This window comes from Idiotropiscis lumnitzeri, chromosome 5 (genome assembly GCF_059441095.1).
Source record: "Idiotropiscis lumnitzeri isolate Australia: NSW breed Sydney's pygmy pipehorse chromosome 5, RoL_Ilum_1.0, whole genome shotgun sequence".
NCBI classification, from domain to species: Eukaryota; Metazoa; Chordata; class Actinopteri; order Syngnathiformes; family Syngnathidae; genus Idiotropiscis; species Idiotropiscis lumnitzeri.
This window is the reverse complement of record NC_142395.1, coordinates 26,683,999-26,700,498: the sequence shown is the minus strand read 5'-3', so window position 1 is coordinate 26,700,498 and position 16,500 is coordinate 26,683,999. Positions and strand designations below refer to the sequence as shown.

The window sequence follows — 16,500 nt, the reverse complement described above, 5'->3', positions numbered from 1 at the left end:
GACGGGAGTACTGCATTCAAATATTGAATAAGTAACCTTTTTACTTTGTCAAGGGTTTATTTTCTGCACAAGTATGTGGACAACTTGAAATGGACTCTTCGTCACTAATGCCAAACAATACACACTCAGAAATGTAAAACAATTGACAAACAAAACAGAATGTTAGTGGAACTAAAATGACCGTTACATGTTTGGCAAGCCGGAAAAAAAAAAGATTCAGTACAAAATGTTATTGCTACTTAGCAGCATTTTAAATGAAATGACCTCTCATGTCTCTCATTGTCGCTTTGTCTTTCTCCGAAGCAATCTTTAATTAGTGATCCTAAAATATACAAACAGCAGCAATTTGCATGCTCGAATGCCAACCCAGAAATGTTAGTTAGGCTCCATTTTGCATAAGTAAACGAAATTGTTTATACACAAATATATATTATGTTGATATTGAGGGCATGCTGTCAACGTTAAATACATTTACAGGATATTTATGTGTATCATCCAGTATTAGAATGAGACCCCACCATTTGAAATTCCATAGAGGAGAGGGCAATATTCATTTGCAATGAAGTACAAAAATAAAAATCATCTCCTTGGTGTAAAACAAACAAAGAAAATCTAGAAAATTCTAGAAAATAATATACAGAAATGAACCTGGAGACTGCGCGATGGCCACTTTTGGTCACATGATCAACACAACAACGTACTCTGTGTGCTTCATTTTGCACACAAACACAGACAATTTGAAACAAAAAGAAGTTAACATGTGGATTTCTATTAAAATTCAACATGGCTATAAAAAGAACACAACAAAAGAATTAAAGGGAATATTGTTAATGCACCGGACTGTACCCTACAACCCTACCTGTGCTCCCTCATCCTTTATCGACACGCGCACTTGGCATATTATTTTACACAAACGTGTTGGATGAACATGTGCAAGCAAGGACACACAGAAAATGTATATGCAGTAATGTTGTGTAGCTACTGTATATAAATACATTTATTTTTATTTTTTTTAAATGAGCTTATAATGTGTGCAATACGGTCCATGTATTGTATGACGAACAAACCAACCACACTCATCTGTTAAATTCATCAGTCAGTCCCACTCAGTAAATGATTTAAGGTACGATTAGGTGCTGCAAAAAAATGATCATGTACTACTACATAGTGCACACTTTTCTTCTCAAAAGGGGGACTTAGCTCACGGTGGCGGTACAGTAATTAATTACTAGAGCTGGGTAAATGAAGCCTCAAATTTGCTTCACGAACCAGCTGCTGTATTTCTTTTAAGTCCTCTAGATGGCACTGTTGGTTTAAATAAAGGGTTTGAAAAAATGGCAATTCAGCCCAATGTTGAACAGAGAGTGCCATCTACAGGAGTCCAGAAATACTACAACTGGTTCATGAAGCTGATTTGAAGCTTCATATACCCATCACTATTAATTACTGGTGTGAAAAGCTCGAATACCATTTCGAGTTTTTACAAAACAATTTGTACGACTAGAATAGCTGAAATTCATTTGGGGTTAATTAGAAGCACTTAAAAATAGCGGTGTGTGTTTGCGTTAACTCCTGTTTGATATGAACTTGAATGCGACTGCTTAATACTGGAGAAAAGCACATTCCCAAATATAAAAGGGTGTGTACACTTGTGCAATTATTGGTGTTGTTTATTTGTATTCCCCGTGCCGAAATTTTTCAATTGCGTTGGAAAATGTTCTGAAATGATTTATCTTGTCTATTTTTTTACATCAAAGAAACCTGACATTTGAACTGGGGTGTGTCGACTTTTCATGTCCACTGCACTAATATCCGTAAACAATGAGTATGTGCTTATTGCCTTTAATATTCTGAGAACATTTTTTAAATTTTTAATTTTTAATAATTGACGCTCCACACTTTCAACATCTGCCTAAAAACACATCATGCATCTATTTTTAATACTTTCATTCGGTTTTTAGCATTTCCCTTAGCTAATGTACGTTTATTTTTTTTTTAAATTTTATTTTCATATTTTCATTGTCGTGTCTGTCAGGGGACTTCGGTGTCCTAAAAAGCAACAAAAAAATCTGCTGTTCGAGCTGTCCCAATCTGATCATGTATTTTTCCACTGATCTGTATCAGGTGAAAACATCTTTAATATCTTATTATTATTTTTTTTTTTTTACCAGAGTTGGCTTCATGCAGCAGTCCATCTATCTATTCCGCAGCCACAGTGCTCTGTTGTGGGCACCACCTTTGTCCCCAAAACTTGTGTTGGAAATGGCCAAAATCTTTCACGTCCATCCGAAGCTCAGAGAGAAAAAAAAAAAGGCACAGTGTGAGATGTGGAAACATTTTGCATAAATGGCTAACAATCAGGGCAAGCAGAAGGATACTCCAAATTTAACTTATAACTACGAAGCTGCACAGACCACAGGAGCAGTATGACCAACACGCTAACTGGGCAACGTGAAATGCATTTAACCCACTTGAATTCAAATAGAAGTGTGAATTATTTTGTGACCAATAAACTTGTGCCCCATTAGTTGCATTTGATGAGGCAATCAGTTTGTAGATGGGGAGAGTTGAGCATCAACTACATAGCGATATTGACTTATTCTACATTTTACAAAGACACACAGCACACTGATACTCATAATCAAGTGGCTCCACTTGGATTTAATAAAAAAAAAAATGTGATTGGCACAGTTGCCAAAATGAATTCCCAGTCGTTTATTATTTGCACAATGTCTCAATATTTATTGTCCCGACTGGTGAATGTTTTTTCCTCAGTGATTCCAGCAACTGTTCAGTTCACATAATACAAACGGTGACTCTTGGTTTTGTTTCACATTTTGTTAATCGTGGTGATGTGAAGTTGTGCAGGGATTTTATTTTAGAGTTCCTTATTTTGAAGAATGATGCTTTGCAATTCACGCTAGCTCATGGAACATTTGGTAAAAACGATTACTGGAGAGAAACTGTGACTGTAAGGAAATAAAGGGCTTGCAGCACTTGCTCTGTAAGTTACGCGGCCTCACAATAACTCAAGCACACAATGTAAATCGCATTCTCACATACTAAACTCAGGACAAAGTGCTTTTGTATTAGATTAAGATAACAACGAGAAAGACAATTAAGGCTTCAGAGACAATAAACATGACATGAGCGGAATTCAACCGATGGCTCGTCTTCCTTTTATCAACTAGTGAGTGGCAATGCTTTAAGGCTGAAAGGGAACGCCGGAAAGTCAAACTATGGAATGTCACAACTGCACCGCAATGCCAAAACAATATGTCGAATTGGTAGTAATGAGTAAATGAAGCTTCAAATCTGCTTCATGAACCAGTTGTAGTATTTTTGGACTCCAGTAGATGGCATTCTTTGTTCAACATTTGGCTGAAAGAACACTGATTTGACATTTTTTTAAACCCTTCATTTAAACCAACAGTGCCATTTACAGGAATCCAACTGCTTCATGAAGCAAATATGAACCTTCATTTTCCCATCACTACAAATTGGCATGTACAATTTGCTGACTTTGGTCTTCTTAACATAATTTCTCTTTTGGCACCATGAACTAAAAGTCATTGGCTTGCATTATATTCATTTCACAATTAAAACAATAATGGAGCTGTAAAAAAAAAAAAAAGAAACACTTGGAAAGTATTGTCTTTCTCAGACAACGTTTACAAATTACTAGAGGGAATCTTTATATGAACAGTCAATCACATATTTGGCGAATGCACCTTTATGTGGAATGTTTTTTTTTTTTGCAAACTATCCATCCATCTTCCGGCATTTTTGTGCCAGGGAACGAAGCTGAAGTGAGTTGAGGAGGTTTATGTCGGCAAAAGTAGAGTTTTGCAATCATCTTGGGGCATCAAGAGGCAGTTCTAAGAGATAAGAGATTATAAGAGAACCAAAATCTGCACAACAACTATTAAACAATGTTAAATGAAGCGTCGCCTCTCAGTTGGACAAAGTTGTTTGGCCCCAAGATGCCATAAGATGGCACCAAAATAATATATTTATATTAGTCATAGCTCGGACCTGACCACAAAAATAGCAACTTCTCAAAGAAAATACAAAACTGTATCTGCCTGATTATGCGGGAAAGTAAAAAAAAAAAAAAGTGTCCAAGCTTAAAAAAAATAAAATAAAAAAATTGGACTGAAATTTAGGTTAAGCAACAATAATCAACGTAATTATTTATCCAGCTTTTTTCTGTTTAGCCTTTTTTTTTTGCCCATTTTAATCGATATGGGATCACGCAACATTACAGAATGTGGTACCGTGTCAGCGTTGAGCAGCTGACTTCATCCCATCTGGTGATGCATTGCTCTGAATATATTTTAATTTTTTAATGTAATGTTTCAATTTTTAAAATGTTTATTTTTGTTTGCATTTTTAAAATAGATTTTTTAATTGAATTGTTATTTTTTTAAATGTAATTTTTAATTGGGGAATGTTTTTTTAAAAATAAAATAACTTTTTGGAAAATTGCATTTTCTATTGTTCATTTTTAAAGCTCCAAATCCAATAACAATTATAGAGCAACATGCAACAGTTTTTAGGACCTTCCAACCAAGATGTTATGATGATTGGTCATCATATTGGTAGCTTAGCGAGGGTGAGCATTTGTCATTGAGGAAGTTACTGAATTCCCAAATAAGTCCAGAAAAAAAAACGTGTGTACTCTAAAAAGCGGTTGAGTAGTTAACAGAAATTATATTGTCAAAGTCTTGACGGCTTCCATGACTCTCTGTTTATTCTGTGGTTGACGTTTGCATTACGTGTGCATGTCAGCGAAGAGTGATGCTAACTCTGACTCATTGTGGCTCACAAGCCAGAAGTACCGCAGGCCCAAAGGGTAAAAAAAAAAAAAAAGCTCAATGCTGGACTGGTAAATCCAGGTCAACAGTTTTGAGCAGGGTGGGCCCAGGCCAAAATTAAGGCCTTGCTGAAATTAAAAAAATACAAATAAAACATTTAAACTTCAGAAAAAAAATTGTAAAATGAGCACACACTATGAGTAATAATTGAAAATATTTACTCTGTTGGCGATAAAGTTGAAACATATTTGAGGCTGTTTTTTTCCTTAAAATTAATATAACTGATCTACATTGGGATGGTTTTAGCAAGTTTAAAAACAAAAACAAATGGTGGATAATATCAAAGTGGCCTCTTCATCCTTCAATTTTTCTGTATGTGGTCAAAGGCGGAAAAACTTTCAACTTTTTCCAACTTTGCGTTTTCGAAGGTGCAATCAGGACTCATTGTGAACTTTGGCAACTACACGATCATAATCAGGAAATGGCAACAAACCAGATCGACGGTTCCAAAAATCACATGATGGCGAACTGATCTGAAGTTTGATGGGAAGAGTTTGAATGGCATTCATAATGTATATTTCCTTTTCTTAAGCTACAGGAGGTGCGACGACGAGCTGCGTCAGCCTTGCTGTCCTTCCTTCGGGTGTCAGTAAGAAGCTCTACTCTAAAACAGCACGCGTAGCCTGGGAACTCTCGAGGCCGAGTCATCTGCAGTAGGCACTTTGACTGGAAGAATACGACCCCCCCCACTGAGCAAATTCCAAAGTGAGATTTTCCAAGAGCTGGATAAGCTCGCCGGTTCCGGTGAATTTCCCCGTTCACCTCACAATAATTCCTCAAACAGACGCATCGCTTTTACTTCCCGGCGATGGCACAATAACAGCATGGCAGCCAAGTTGTGCTCTGTTCCCCCGTTTACAGGGCAGTATCATAGACCTCAGGCTTTACGATTGGGGTCACTCCAGGACCTGGCACCGGGCTCGGGGCAAAGGGGGTAGGAGGTTGTGATTGTGACCACCCCGCGTCTTTGAAGGAAGAGGGTGTGCAGGGTGCAGGAGGGGCCGAGACGGGAGGGCTCTGGAATTTTAGCTGCTCCCGTGCAGCCTGCTCCAGACACGGAGGCACAATCAGCTGATCTTCGGGGTCCTGCTGTGCCGGCGCGGTGAAATACCCGGATTTCTTTTTAGGAGCCTCCAGGGCCACCTCGATGAGATTATGACTGTCCTCGGGGGCCACCACAGAACCGTTGGACAGTTTTTTCCCAAACAGGCACGAAGTAGAAGGTGACTTCTTCAGGTCCGCGATCTCTCGTCCGCAAACAGCCAGGAGGCAGCCGTTGGTCGCGGAGACCACCACGCTGTTCTGCCTGCGCATCTTGCCGTTGGGATAATCAGACGATGGCTTTTCAAAGTCCGGATCCTTCAGGCTCTCAGGGGGGCCTGACCGCAGCTGGAACGCGCAGCAGTGGATGTCCACCTCCACTTCTAACTTGCTGCCATTGGAGATGACGCCCTCCAGCGGAGTCTCATCGTCGCTGTCCAAACCGTTGTCGGAGTGGTTGCTGGAGAAAGTAGCGCAGGAAGGTTGCCGCTGGAACAGGCCCATGTGGCTCCCTAACCCGACCGAACCCGGGACCATGATGCCGCACAGCGTCGTAGCGGGGTGCACGCTACAACGTCTCTCCGGGCGTGGCGCGGCTCCAGAGGTCGGGTGTTCATCGGAGGCAGTGGAGCCCGCCTCGCTGCCCACCTCGGAGGCTGACGTCTCGCTGTTGAACTCAGAGATCACCCCACTAGTGGACGACAAGGTGGCAGTGTCACTTGGGGCTTGCGTCGCAGATACCGCCAAAGGGACGGGAGGGGCGCCCCGGGGTTCAGTGGTGTAGACGGGCGGTTCGCAAGTGCAGCCGTCCTCAGTAATTTTCAAGGCCACGACCACAGCCCCGATGTTGTCCTTGCAGCCGTAGCTCTGCGCTAGCGTGCAAAGCTTCTTGGCGGCGGCGCGAGGATTCCGCATGGCCTGGACGGTGCACACAGCTTCCTGGTAGGATACGCGCTCAAACAGCGCACGATTTCCCAGGATCAAGAAGTCATCCTGGGATGAAAGCGGCTCCGTGTGCACCCAGGGCTTCGGAAGCACCCAGGGAGACAGATAAGAGCAGCCCAGCAGGCGGGAGCAGCATGTCACACCGCTCACTTTGTTATCCTAGAAAGCAGAAAATTCCTCAGGGTAAGGCATGTGTGACTGCGATAGGCAGACAAATATTAATGAGAGATGAAACATTTTTATTTGCAGCAAAACACGCCGGCAAGTAGACTGCGTTGCAGAAAACGCTCTCACCGGCTTGTACACAGGTGTCAAACAGATCTGGCCCGCGACCTCATTTTATGTGGCCCGCGAAGGGCAAAGGATGTGTGTCAACTTCCTGTTTCTTACATTTTCTTCACTTTGAACAACATTGAGCTCTGAGATATTGACATTTATTTAGATTTTCAGTGGTCCAGTCATGGTGAGTGTTTATTTGATATCCTTGAAATCCATTTGAAGGTCCATGTGTGTTCTGGCCTCAACGCTCTGGCCATATTAATAAAAATGATAGGCTCCTGACCCCATCTCTTCATTCTTCTTCTCCAATGCAAGTAAGTACGCACAGTTGCAGTTGGTGTTCTAGGGATTGTTGTATTACCCCCCCCCCCCTCCTTGTAATGGTATGCCCCAGTAGCAGGTGGGAGGCACAGGTTACGTGATGTCAGAATAATAATTTTTGTCTTTTCTTTTCGCGAGTAAGTTCATCACACGCACGAGGGCCAATTCGAGGACTAAAATCAACCTATGGCCTTTGTTAATTTTTTTTTTTTTTTCATTTGTCCCCCTCGACCCCCCGGCCCAAAAACGGGCGTCCGGAGGATTAGACTGCCCAGCTCTGCCAATGAGTAATCAATGTTGCTCTGAATTGTCGTACTAGTGAGTAGTGACGGGTCAATGAAGCTTCACATCTGCTTCATGAACCAGTTGTAGTATTTTTGGACACCAGTAGATGGCACTCTCTGTTCAACATTGGGCTGAAAGCACACTGACTTGCCATTTTTTTAAACCCTTTTTTTAAAGCAACAGTGCCATCTAGAGGACTCCAAAATACAACAACTGGTTCATGAAGCAAATGTGAAGCTTCATTTTCCCCATCACTACTAGTGAGAACAAAGAGTGTTCTTGTACGTGGACCTTAAGCAGGACATCAAATAAATACTCAAATGGCAAACCAAAGCAAGCTCACACAGGCAACCGATTACTCAACGAACAATAATCCGAACATTACCTCCGTAATGATGGCTTTGCTGAGTTTAACTCTCTCCATCTCCTCAGTGCAGTTCTCCAGGCTGTACACCTTCGAGAGGGGTACAGGTCGGCCGTCCCGACACAACACCGCCTGGCAGGTCCCCACATTGGCCACGGTCACACTGAGGTAGCCTCCTGGCTCTGAGGACTCATGGTGGATATAACACAGCAAGGCAGAGGCACCCAATTTCTGTCCGACCGTGCCGAGTTTCCTGTTCCGTTGGTCAACAACACACAACGGCGATCAGAGACACACCCACTCCGAAGAAAAGGGATCCTGTTTTGGGGAACTGCACACACCTGTGTGAAGTTAGGAACGTATTGCTCATATACACACTATCAATCGTGGAATGTTGCACTTCCTCGCACAGCACGTCACCCATCGTGCACTGCAGCAGCCGAGGCACTTCCTCATTGCGGTCCCCGTCGAAAATACTGTAGCATGCTTCCGCGCTGTCTCCGAGTCGGTCGATGGCCAGCACGGACACACACAACCTATTGCGGACATCATATCTGCATTCAAATGCATACTCCAAATATATTTTTTCATTTCCAAATGGTCCAGAAGACAAATATTTACTTTTTGCGTAAAAAAAACGTGAGCACATTTGTTAAGGGGACTTTCTTCGTGTCATTTTGGATAAAGTACCATTTTCTGACATCCCGCCAAAAAACAATAAAAGTAATAAGTTGAAAAGCTTACTTGTTCCTTTGGCCACTCATCTCAGAGTAGCCATGGCTCCAGGGAGCGCAGGTGTTCTGCGAGTCACCCGTGGCGGTCGATTTCTGGTCCAATTTTAAGGTGGTGATGTGACTTAAAACAGGAGATATATACAGTTGGATCTAGGAATCTTTTCACCGCACGAAATAAAGCTGAAGCGTCTTTGAAATTCTTTTAAGAGCAATGTCACATCGAGGGTTGCAACATTTTGAATAAAACTTGGATAGGATTTCAGGTAAATTATTATCAATTCCAATGGGAATTGGCAAAATTCCTAATTTTAACCCTCCCATTGGAATTAATTTACCTAAAATTAATTTATTTAAAAAAAAAAAAAATTTGCGCAGCTCATCAAATCCAGCAGAGGAAGGCAGATTGCGTAAAAATACTCACCTGAAGAGATTAAGAGTTTTATGCTCCAGCATCAGGCTGCCATTGCCCGTCAAATCCAACTCCTGGAGGCTGGGCGGTAGCGATTCAGGCAGCTGGATCTCAGTCAGCTCGTTACAGCTCAGATCTACGAGCTGCAAATACACCACATGACCTGCTTGTCTGACGATGCCGCACTTACAGAAAAAAAAAAAAAATCTCTACAAAGTGTCTGACCTTGATTTCAGGAAGGTTGAGGATCTCCGGGAAGACGTTAATGTGATTGGAGTGCGCTATGAGGGTATGCAATTTTTTGCAGCTGGACACGGTGGAGGGGATGCTCTTCAGCTTGTTGCCGCTTAGGTTGAGCTCCTCAAGCAGCTCCAGTTTACTCATTTTACTAAAGACAAACAATTGAGCTAAACAAGTAAAAATAGAGACTACAAGCATTCAACATCAAATATTTTATGAGGAAATATGAACAAATCAGCTGACTGTCATCTCACTGGTGATAATACAAACAAAGTATAGATTTGTTTCATCATACTTAAAAGATTATATGAGGTTCTAAAAGGGGATTATTTTTTTAATATTACAATCGCGATTATTATCAATCAGAAAAATTCATCATGTGAGGGAAAACAAGTATGTGCTCAATGAAAAATAATAAAAACGTTTGGAAATAGTTTTCAGTACAACATGAAACTTTAAAATAAATGGATTCTCATTTTAGAAAAACAGTCGCAAAGGACTAATTGAATATGTCAGATTATTTTATTTTATTTTATTTTTTCGACGGGCGAAACAAGTCCAGACAACAGTTGGTGTTCCTTTCAAGGCACTCTCTCCTCACCATGTTGCTCCTCATCTCCGATTATTTCAGGTAAGGTATACCAAATATTATTGGTTGCAAAGCAAAGAAGATTCAAGTTGACCCAACCTGGCAGGGAATGAAAGCAGCTGGTTGTAGGCCATGTGCAGGATCCTCAGGTTGTGGTGTCCGACCAGTAGCGCGCCGCAATTTTCATTGAGGTTGTTCCTGGTTAGGTAGAGCTCCTGCAGCGTGCTGAGGCTGTCATCTGATTGGCCGCTGGGAGGAATACTTTCCAGGTTATTCGCTGACGCATTTAAATGTTTTAGACTGTGAAAAGAAATAATTGCAGTTCTCATTAGTTTTCCCGGCACTCACCTATCAAGTGTGAAATTAAACAATGAAGTCAATCTTTTGTTATCTGCCAAATTTCAGATGCGTCTGTGAGTGAAGTGCTTTTCAAGTGTATGAAATGAAGTGTGTAAAGTCGTGCCTCAAATGAAAATGTTTTTATTGTCATGACGGACACTCATTTCTTTGTCCTTATATTCTGTACTCTTTGTTTGCAAGTAGAAGCTGCTTGCCTAGTTGCAACGCCCCTAGCCACATCCCCGGTCATCATCATGCTGAATGAAGCCAAACAGAATGGTACCTTCAAGGTTCTAGAACAGCCATTTTTTTTTTTGCATGTTTAGCAGTTTAGAATCAGAATCAGAATCAGAATGCCTTTTATTGTCATTGTACTCAGAGCTCTCTCCAGTGCAATTTAACAAAAAAATAATTAAATATATCAATTGAATCAATTAAAGATTAAATAATTCAATAATAAATATGAAATCAAATAAATAAAACACATGACGTTGCAGATCTACAAGGCAAGGGTAGTTGTGTGCGAGAGTTCGGCTTGCAAATGGCTCTCGGGGCTCTCGTTTTTCTGTCTGTTCAAATTTGTTTTGACGTATTCCGCCAGCAGGTTCAACGGTCACGTACACAAACACTCGCAAAAGGATCATGGAGGAGACATTCAACAAACTAACCTAACCCCTAACCTTAACCCCTTACACTAACACGAACTCTAAAGCCACGAACCCTAACCCCACCAACTCCTAACCCTAACCCTTAAGATACTCTGCCCGAGTGTGAGCTGCTTAAAGTAGTCCCGAATCCCACCGTGGGCATCGACGTGACAAGCCACGATCCGCACTTTTAGTGGGTGGTTCCAAACAGCTTTGAATTACTTTCTCCTTCCTAACTGACAACCTGTCATCCCGTCTCTTGACTGTAGCCGAGTCCTATTGTAAGAAGATGATTTAGAAAACAGGTCAGGAGTGTGATTCCATTTCAGTCCATTAGAGCGCTAATGGGTGTTAAGTGATTTAGCTCGCAGGAAACAAGCGGCTAAATCTTGCTCACGTTGCAATTTAGTACATCGATCTGGACTGCAACACTTCTGTACACACTAGCCACTTCTGATAAACCAAGAAGAACACATCAAAAAGATGCCATAGAGCAGCCATGTGCAAACTACGGCCCGAACTTGAAAAAAATTAAATGAATAAACCTTGTTAATGTTTTATTTTCCCTGTAATTCTGATGTGTCCTCACTAGGGGGCGCACTTTAAGACATATATTTCGTTGTCATGCTTTTGTTCATTTTCATTGAAAATGAAAGCATGTTTTCTAGATACACTATACGTTTTTTTTTTCTCTGATGAGGTGAGGCTACCAAAACACTCCATCCACCTGCCCTGGTGCCCCTCTGTCTAATTTCAGAACCCATTGTGGCTCACAAATCAAAAGGTTTGCCCACCCCTGCTATGCAGGCGTGAGAAGATGAAGGATTTAAAGAGATGAGCGGGACTCACTTTAAGGCCTTGAAGAAGAGACTTTCTGGGAGTTCACCGAGCTTGTTGTGCTGGAGGTCCAAGATTTCCAAGGGGATGTGGTCGAGGAGGTCTGGCAATCTTGGCAAGCGATTGTTCCCAGCTAGAAGCTTCCTTAAACTCAAGCTGTTAAGCAACCTGTCAGAAAGAAAACATCCACATGCAACAAGAAAATGGACTATGAGTCAGTTTGGAGAGGACAGTTGGAAGTTGATACAATTTAGAAGGAACGTTGTAAGCAAACAGTTCAAATTCACAGATTTCGGGGCACCCAATCCTTTGTTATTTGCTGGAAAATTCAAAACTCAGTTTTTGTGGTCAGTCACAATGGAAAAGAAAATTGCAATATCTCATGGTAGTGATGGGTAAATGAAGCTTCAAATCTGCTTCATGAACCAGTTGTAGTATTTTTGGACTCCTCTAGATGGCACTCTCTGTTCAACATTGGGCTGAAAGCACACTGACTTTCCATTTTTTAAACCCTTTATTTAAAGCAACAGTGCCATCGAGAGGACTCAAAAATACAACAACTGGTTCATGAAGCAAATTTGAAGCTTCATTTTCCCATCACTAGTGCCTTGGCACCAAAATGGCACCAAGTGCCACAAGATGGCAGCAAAACACTATATTGGTCCAAATGTAGCTCTCTGTACCAAAATAGCACAAAGATGTCACAAGATGGCGGCAAAGCACTACTTTTATCTAAACAAAGCTCCTCAACACACTTCAACATCGTGCCAAAAAGGTGTGGCGATATTTTGTTATTTTGGTATCTAAAACTTACATATTCAAGTCAAACTCTGCTCTTTGGTGGTTAAGGAGGTTGTCACCAACAGCCGCAAGCCAAAATGAAAAAAGAACAAACTTGGATATCCGTCATTGTTCCTTTTTTGTTGCCTATGCGTCATGCTCCGAGGGTGTCACACTATTTACATAGCTGATGTCATGAATGGATGGAAACTTGGCCTTGCGTTGGAAATGACTCCTTTGCTTCTGACTGATGGATAAACAAAAGTGGCCGTAGATAGTGCGAGTGCCTCACAGTTGAAGATTCTGGGTGCGAATCCCTACTCAGACCATTCTATGTGTCAGTTGTATCTTCTCCCCGTGTTTGCGTGTTAAGCCTAACCTGGATGGAAGCTCGGCAAGGAGGTTGTGCGTGACGTCCAGCACCTCCATTTTTCTGCAGTCACACACCCAGTCTGGTAGGTGCTCCAAAAGGTTCCTTTCTCAACACACACAGACACACAAACACTCATCTTGGTATATAGCACATTAAATATAATAAATAAACGGGTCACATTTCTTGTAGCCAGAACTCACTGTGATAAATCCAAATGTGTCAGTTGGTTTGGGACTGGGTAAACGCTGACTGCGCTCAGGCCTGTGGGCAGATGGAGGCGCCAGTCAGCATTCTTCTGGCACACGGATTTTCGGTAAGCAAGAGTGGACAAATAAACTAAATGGCCAACTCGAGCATTGGACAGAACTTCTCATTTCACAAACAAGGCCCCGCCCCTTAAAGGCACACATTAACACACGGATACTACAGTGCGTTTGACACTTTACAAAATTGTTTTACTTCTTCTACATATTTCTTTATTTATATTTTACAATATGTAATGGTTAGTAGAATTAATTTTATTGTTCCGTTTTCTTGACAGATTATCATATAAATATCTGGGATGGGTTCCAGCACAACCGCGACCCTTGTGAGGATACGCGATTTGGAGATCGGATGGATGGATATGATACTATATGTGACACTAGTGGTACTAAAATAAATCCCCACTGAAGGTCCAGGTACTAAAAAAAAAAACGCCAATGCTCGGTAACTCACGGTTGCTGCCGGCGTGAAGCATGCGTAGCGCAAAGCCGCCGACCGCCAGCGCCCTCAGCTGGTTGCGCTGACAGTGAAGCGTTTCCAGGCCGCTGATGAAAGTGAGGTCCAGTGAGTCTAAACAGTTGTCCCGCAGGTCCAGGTGGGTCAACTGGGTCACCGCCTCCGGACTCTGACTTTTCACACAGCGAAGTCCATTAAGCCTACATGACACGGCAAAAACAATAAAGGTTAAAATGGAAATAAGACGTGTATGTTGGAGCACATCTTGTTGATTTCTTCTTCGTTAGACAGCAAACTAGTTGAGAATAAATCAGTTTGGCAGTGTGGATGAACAATAAAAGTGCAAATATCAAGGACATCTGATTCCCTGAAAAAAGGTTCAAGCCGATTAACTCACTTTCTACCATTGACGGCAAAAGACGTCAAATATCCATTTATTTTACTCGGCTGCTAGTGAATATCAAGTATCGATATAACGACACATCTGATACGCTGCCAAATTTGACATTTTTTTAACAATTTACATCATCTTGTTTCCTCGTTATCTCCTAAACTGTCACGCGAGTAGTTAATAAACGGCGACATTTTCACGAGCGCGTCCCGCTCACCAATTCCCCGCAGACGCACCTTGTCCTTGTAAATACACTCACTCATCATTTTACCCACACCCCATCCTAGCGCTTTGGTTGAGTTATCGGCCGGCCGAGGGCGGGGCACAAGTCGAGTGGTCGGAAGAAATGTGGTCAAGCAGAGAAAAAAAATCAATAAGTGACGGACGGGCATTCGTCAGCAGGCACCACTGAGCCAACACGTAAGTAAGTGAAGATCTCGGGAGATCTGAAGTGTGAGGGGAGGGAATGAAACATCAAACGTCAGTCTATCTTTAGAAAGTGCAATAAATCTAAACTGCAATGAAGAACCTCCGAGGCATTAAGCATAGGGATGTTTATCTTTCTGACAGTTCCTCATTAAATTGAACGGAAATGCCAATGATGGGTTCAATCTCCCGCCCACAGGAAATTGTCATGGGATTTTTTTTTTTTTTACCATTTTCAATTCAGTGGATATCGTGTTGTGTGCTTACATTGTCGTAGAGTTAGTAATAGTAAGTCAGTAAATACGTAGTAATAAAGTCATTAAGAATTGTTTCTTATTACCTGAGGTCGATGTGTTTTAGGTTGCTCATGCTGAGCAGAGCACACACCTCCAAACACACCACTTGGTTCCCGGCCATGGACAACTTATCCACTGCGCTCAGTCTTCCCAGCGCTGCGGGGATGTGATTGAAGTCGTTGAAGGAGAGGCCGAGATTGCTGAGCTGGGACAGAGCACCCAGCTCAGCAGGCAGGGAACTCAAGTGGTTTCCATCCAAAGACAGCGTTTGGAGGCTGCAGGATACGAGGGGAACCAAAGGAAGGGTGTCATTGTGTTCATTTAAATGTTGTAAATTCAAACTACTATCAGTATCGGTACTTGGTATCGGTCGCAGTGAGTACTAATTAGTAATGATGGGTAAATGAAGCTTCAAATCTGCTTCATGAAGCAGTTGTAGTATTTTTGGACTCCAGTCGATGGCGCTCTCTGTTCTGTTGTTTACAGGTCACATTAATGGTGTAAAAAGTTTGTAAATGATTTCTCTTGGTCTCACAAAATCTTACAATTTGAACAAGGGTGTGTAGACTTTTATCTCCATTGTAATTCAAAACTGAATAATAGCATCTACGAACCGAGATACAGAAATTCAAGTTACTGGTAAAAGCACACGCGGATACTCGTGCCAAGTATCCTCGCGTGCGCTGCGTCACCTTTGCAAGTTGCCGATCTGCACGGGGACGGTGTGGAGATTGTTGCAGGAGAGGCAAAGCTCAGTGAGGGTGAGGATGTCACACACACATTCAGGGAAAACACCCAGACGGTTGTGAGACAAGTTCAAGCTCTTCAACTGAGAGAACCTGCAAACCAAGAGAGAGGAATTAACCACATTACGTCACAGGTCTTATTTTGGATTGGCTCATTCCACCGTTCGCTTTCTTCTCCAAACGGATGAAAGTTTATCAGAGTGTCACGTCAGCGAAGGTGCAATGTCTCGAAAAAAAAAAAAGTGTCCAGTGAGTGGTTCTGTCCTGCAAATCAGTTCTAGGAATAAATCATGGCAATTAAAGCGTGAGGAAGCCCTGCATGATATCATGTGCATTTAATAGGCTCGCTGGGAGCAAACGAAATCTTTTTTAGATGATTTATACGCTGATAGTCTGTTCTGACAAACCCAATTTCCCATAAAAGACTGTACTTTAGGCCTGAAATGTTCTTCAACTGAAGAAATTAAATCTTTGTAGTGGTCATTTGAACTTTAATCAAAAATAATGAAGTTATAATCTTTAATGTCAATTTTCTTTTATTGCAATTTGAAGATTGCATTCGACTACATTGTGATGTCCATTTGAATTTGATTAAATTGTTCCGCGGTTAATCTAAACTATCGATGATTATTTGGGTGTTCTAACCTGGGAAGGTGGAGCAGACCTCCAGGTCCCAGCAGGCTCATGAAGTTGTGTCGCAGGTTGAGGTGGGTGACGTCTTGGCTGTAGAACAAATACTCTGGCACCGCCTCCAGGCTGTAGCACGACAGGTCCACCAGGCTGACCGTCTGGGACACCACCTTACGAACACAAACGTAGGCTTAACTCAAATAGCAAAAGCAGAATGAACGTGTGTGTTTT

At 41.9% G+C, this 16,500-nt stretch overlaps 1 protein-coding gene across 4 annotated transcripts in view; it reads right to left on the bottom strand.

Moving 5' to 3' along the window:
* Nucleotides 1–84: 84 nt before the first annotated feature.
* The window catches only part of phlpp2 (PH domain and leucine rich repeat protein phosphatase 2), a 32,242-nt gene continuing 15,826 nt past the window's right edge, over nucleotides 85–16,500 (bottom strand). For 3 of the 4 annotated variants that reach the window (XM_088296437.1, XM_088296438.1, XM_088296440.1), the window contains exons 6-19: nucleotides 16,285–16,439; nucleotides 15,586–15,732; nucleotides 14,938–15,168; nucleotides 13,778–13,980; nucleotides 13,261–13,321; nucleotides 13,067–13,162; nucleotides 11,920–12,075; nucleotides 10,184–10,384; nucleotides 9,481–9,643; nucleotides 9,268–9,398; nucleotides 8,857–8,967; nucleotides 8,454–8,648; nucleotides 8,134–8,365; nucleotides 85–7,022 (exon numbers count right to left, since the gene is read on the bottom strand). In XM_088296437.1, coding sequence (XP_088152563.1) covers nucleotides 5,733–7,022; nucleotides 8,134–8,365; nucleotides 8,454–8,648; nucleotides 8,857–8,967; nucleotides 9,268–9,398; nucleotides 9,481–9,643; nucleotides 10,184–10,384; nucleotides 11,920–12,075; nucleotides 13,067–13,162; nucleotides 13,261–13,321; nucleotides 13,778–13,980; nucleotides 14,938–15,168; nucleotides 15,586–15,732; nucleotides 16,285–16,439 — 3,372 coding nt within the window. In that variant the 3' untranslated portion in view covers nucleotides 85–5,732. The remainder of the gene's footprint in view (nucleotides 7,023–8,133; nucleotides 8,366–8,453; nucleotides 8,649–8,856; nucleotides 8,968–9,267; nucleotides 9,399–9,480; nucleotides 9,644–10,183; nucleotides 10,385–11,919; nucleotides 12,076–13,066; nucleotides 13,163–13,260; nucleotides 13,322–13,777; nucleotides 13,981–14,937; nucleotides 15,169–15,585; nucleotides 15,733–16,284; nucleotides 16,440–16,500) is intronic. The other variant, XM_088296439.1, reaches the window with a different exon arrangement.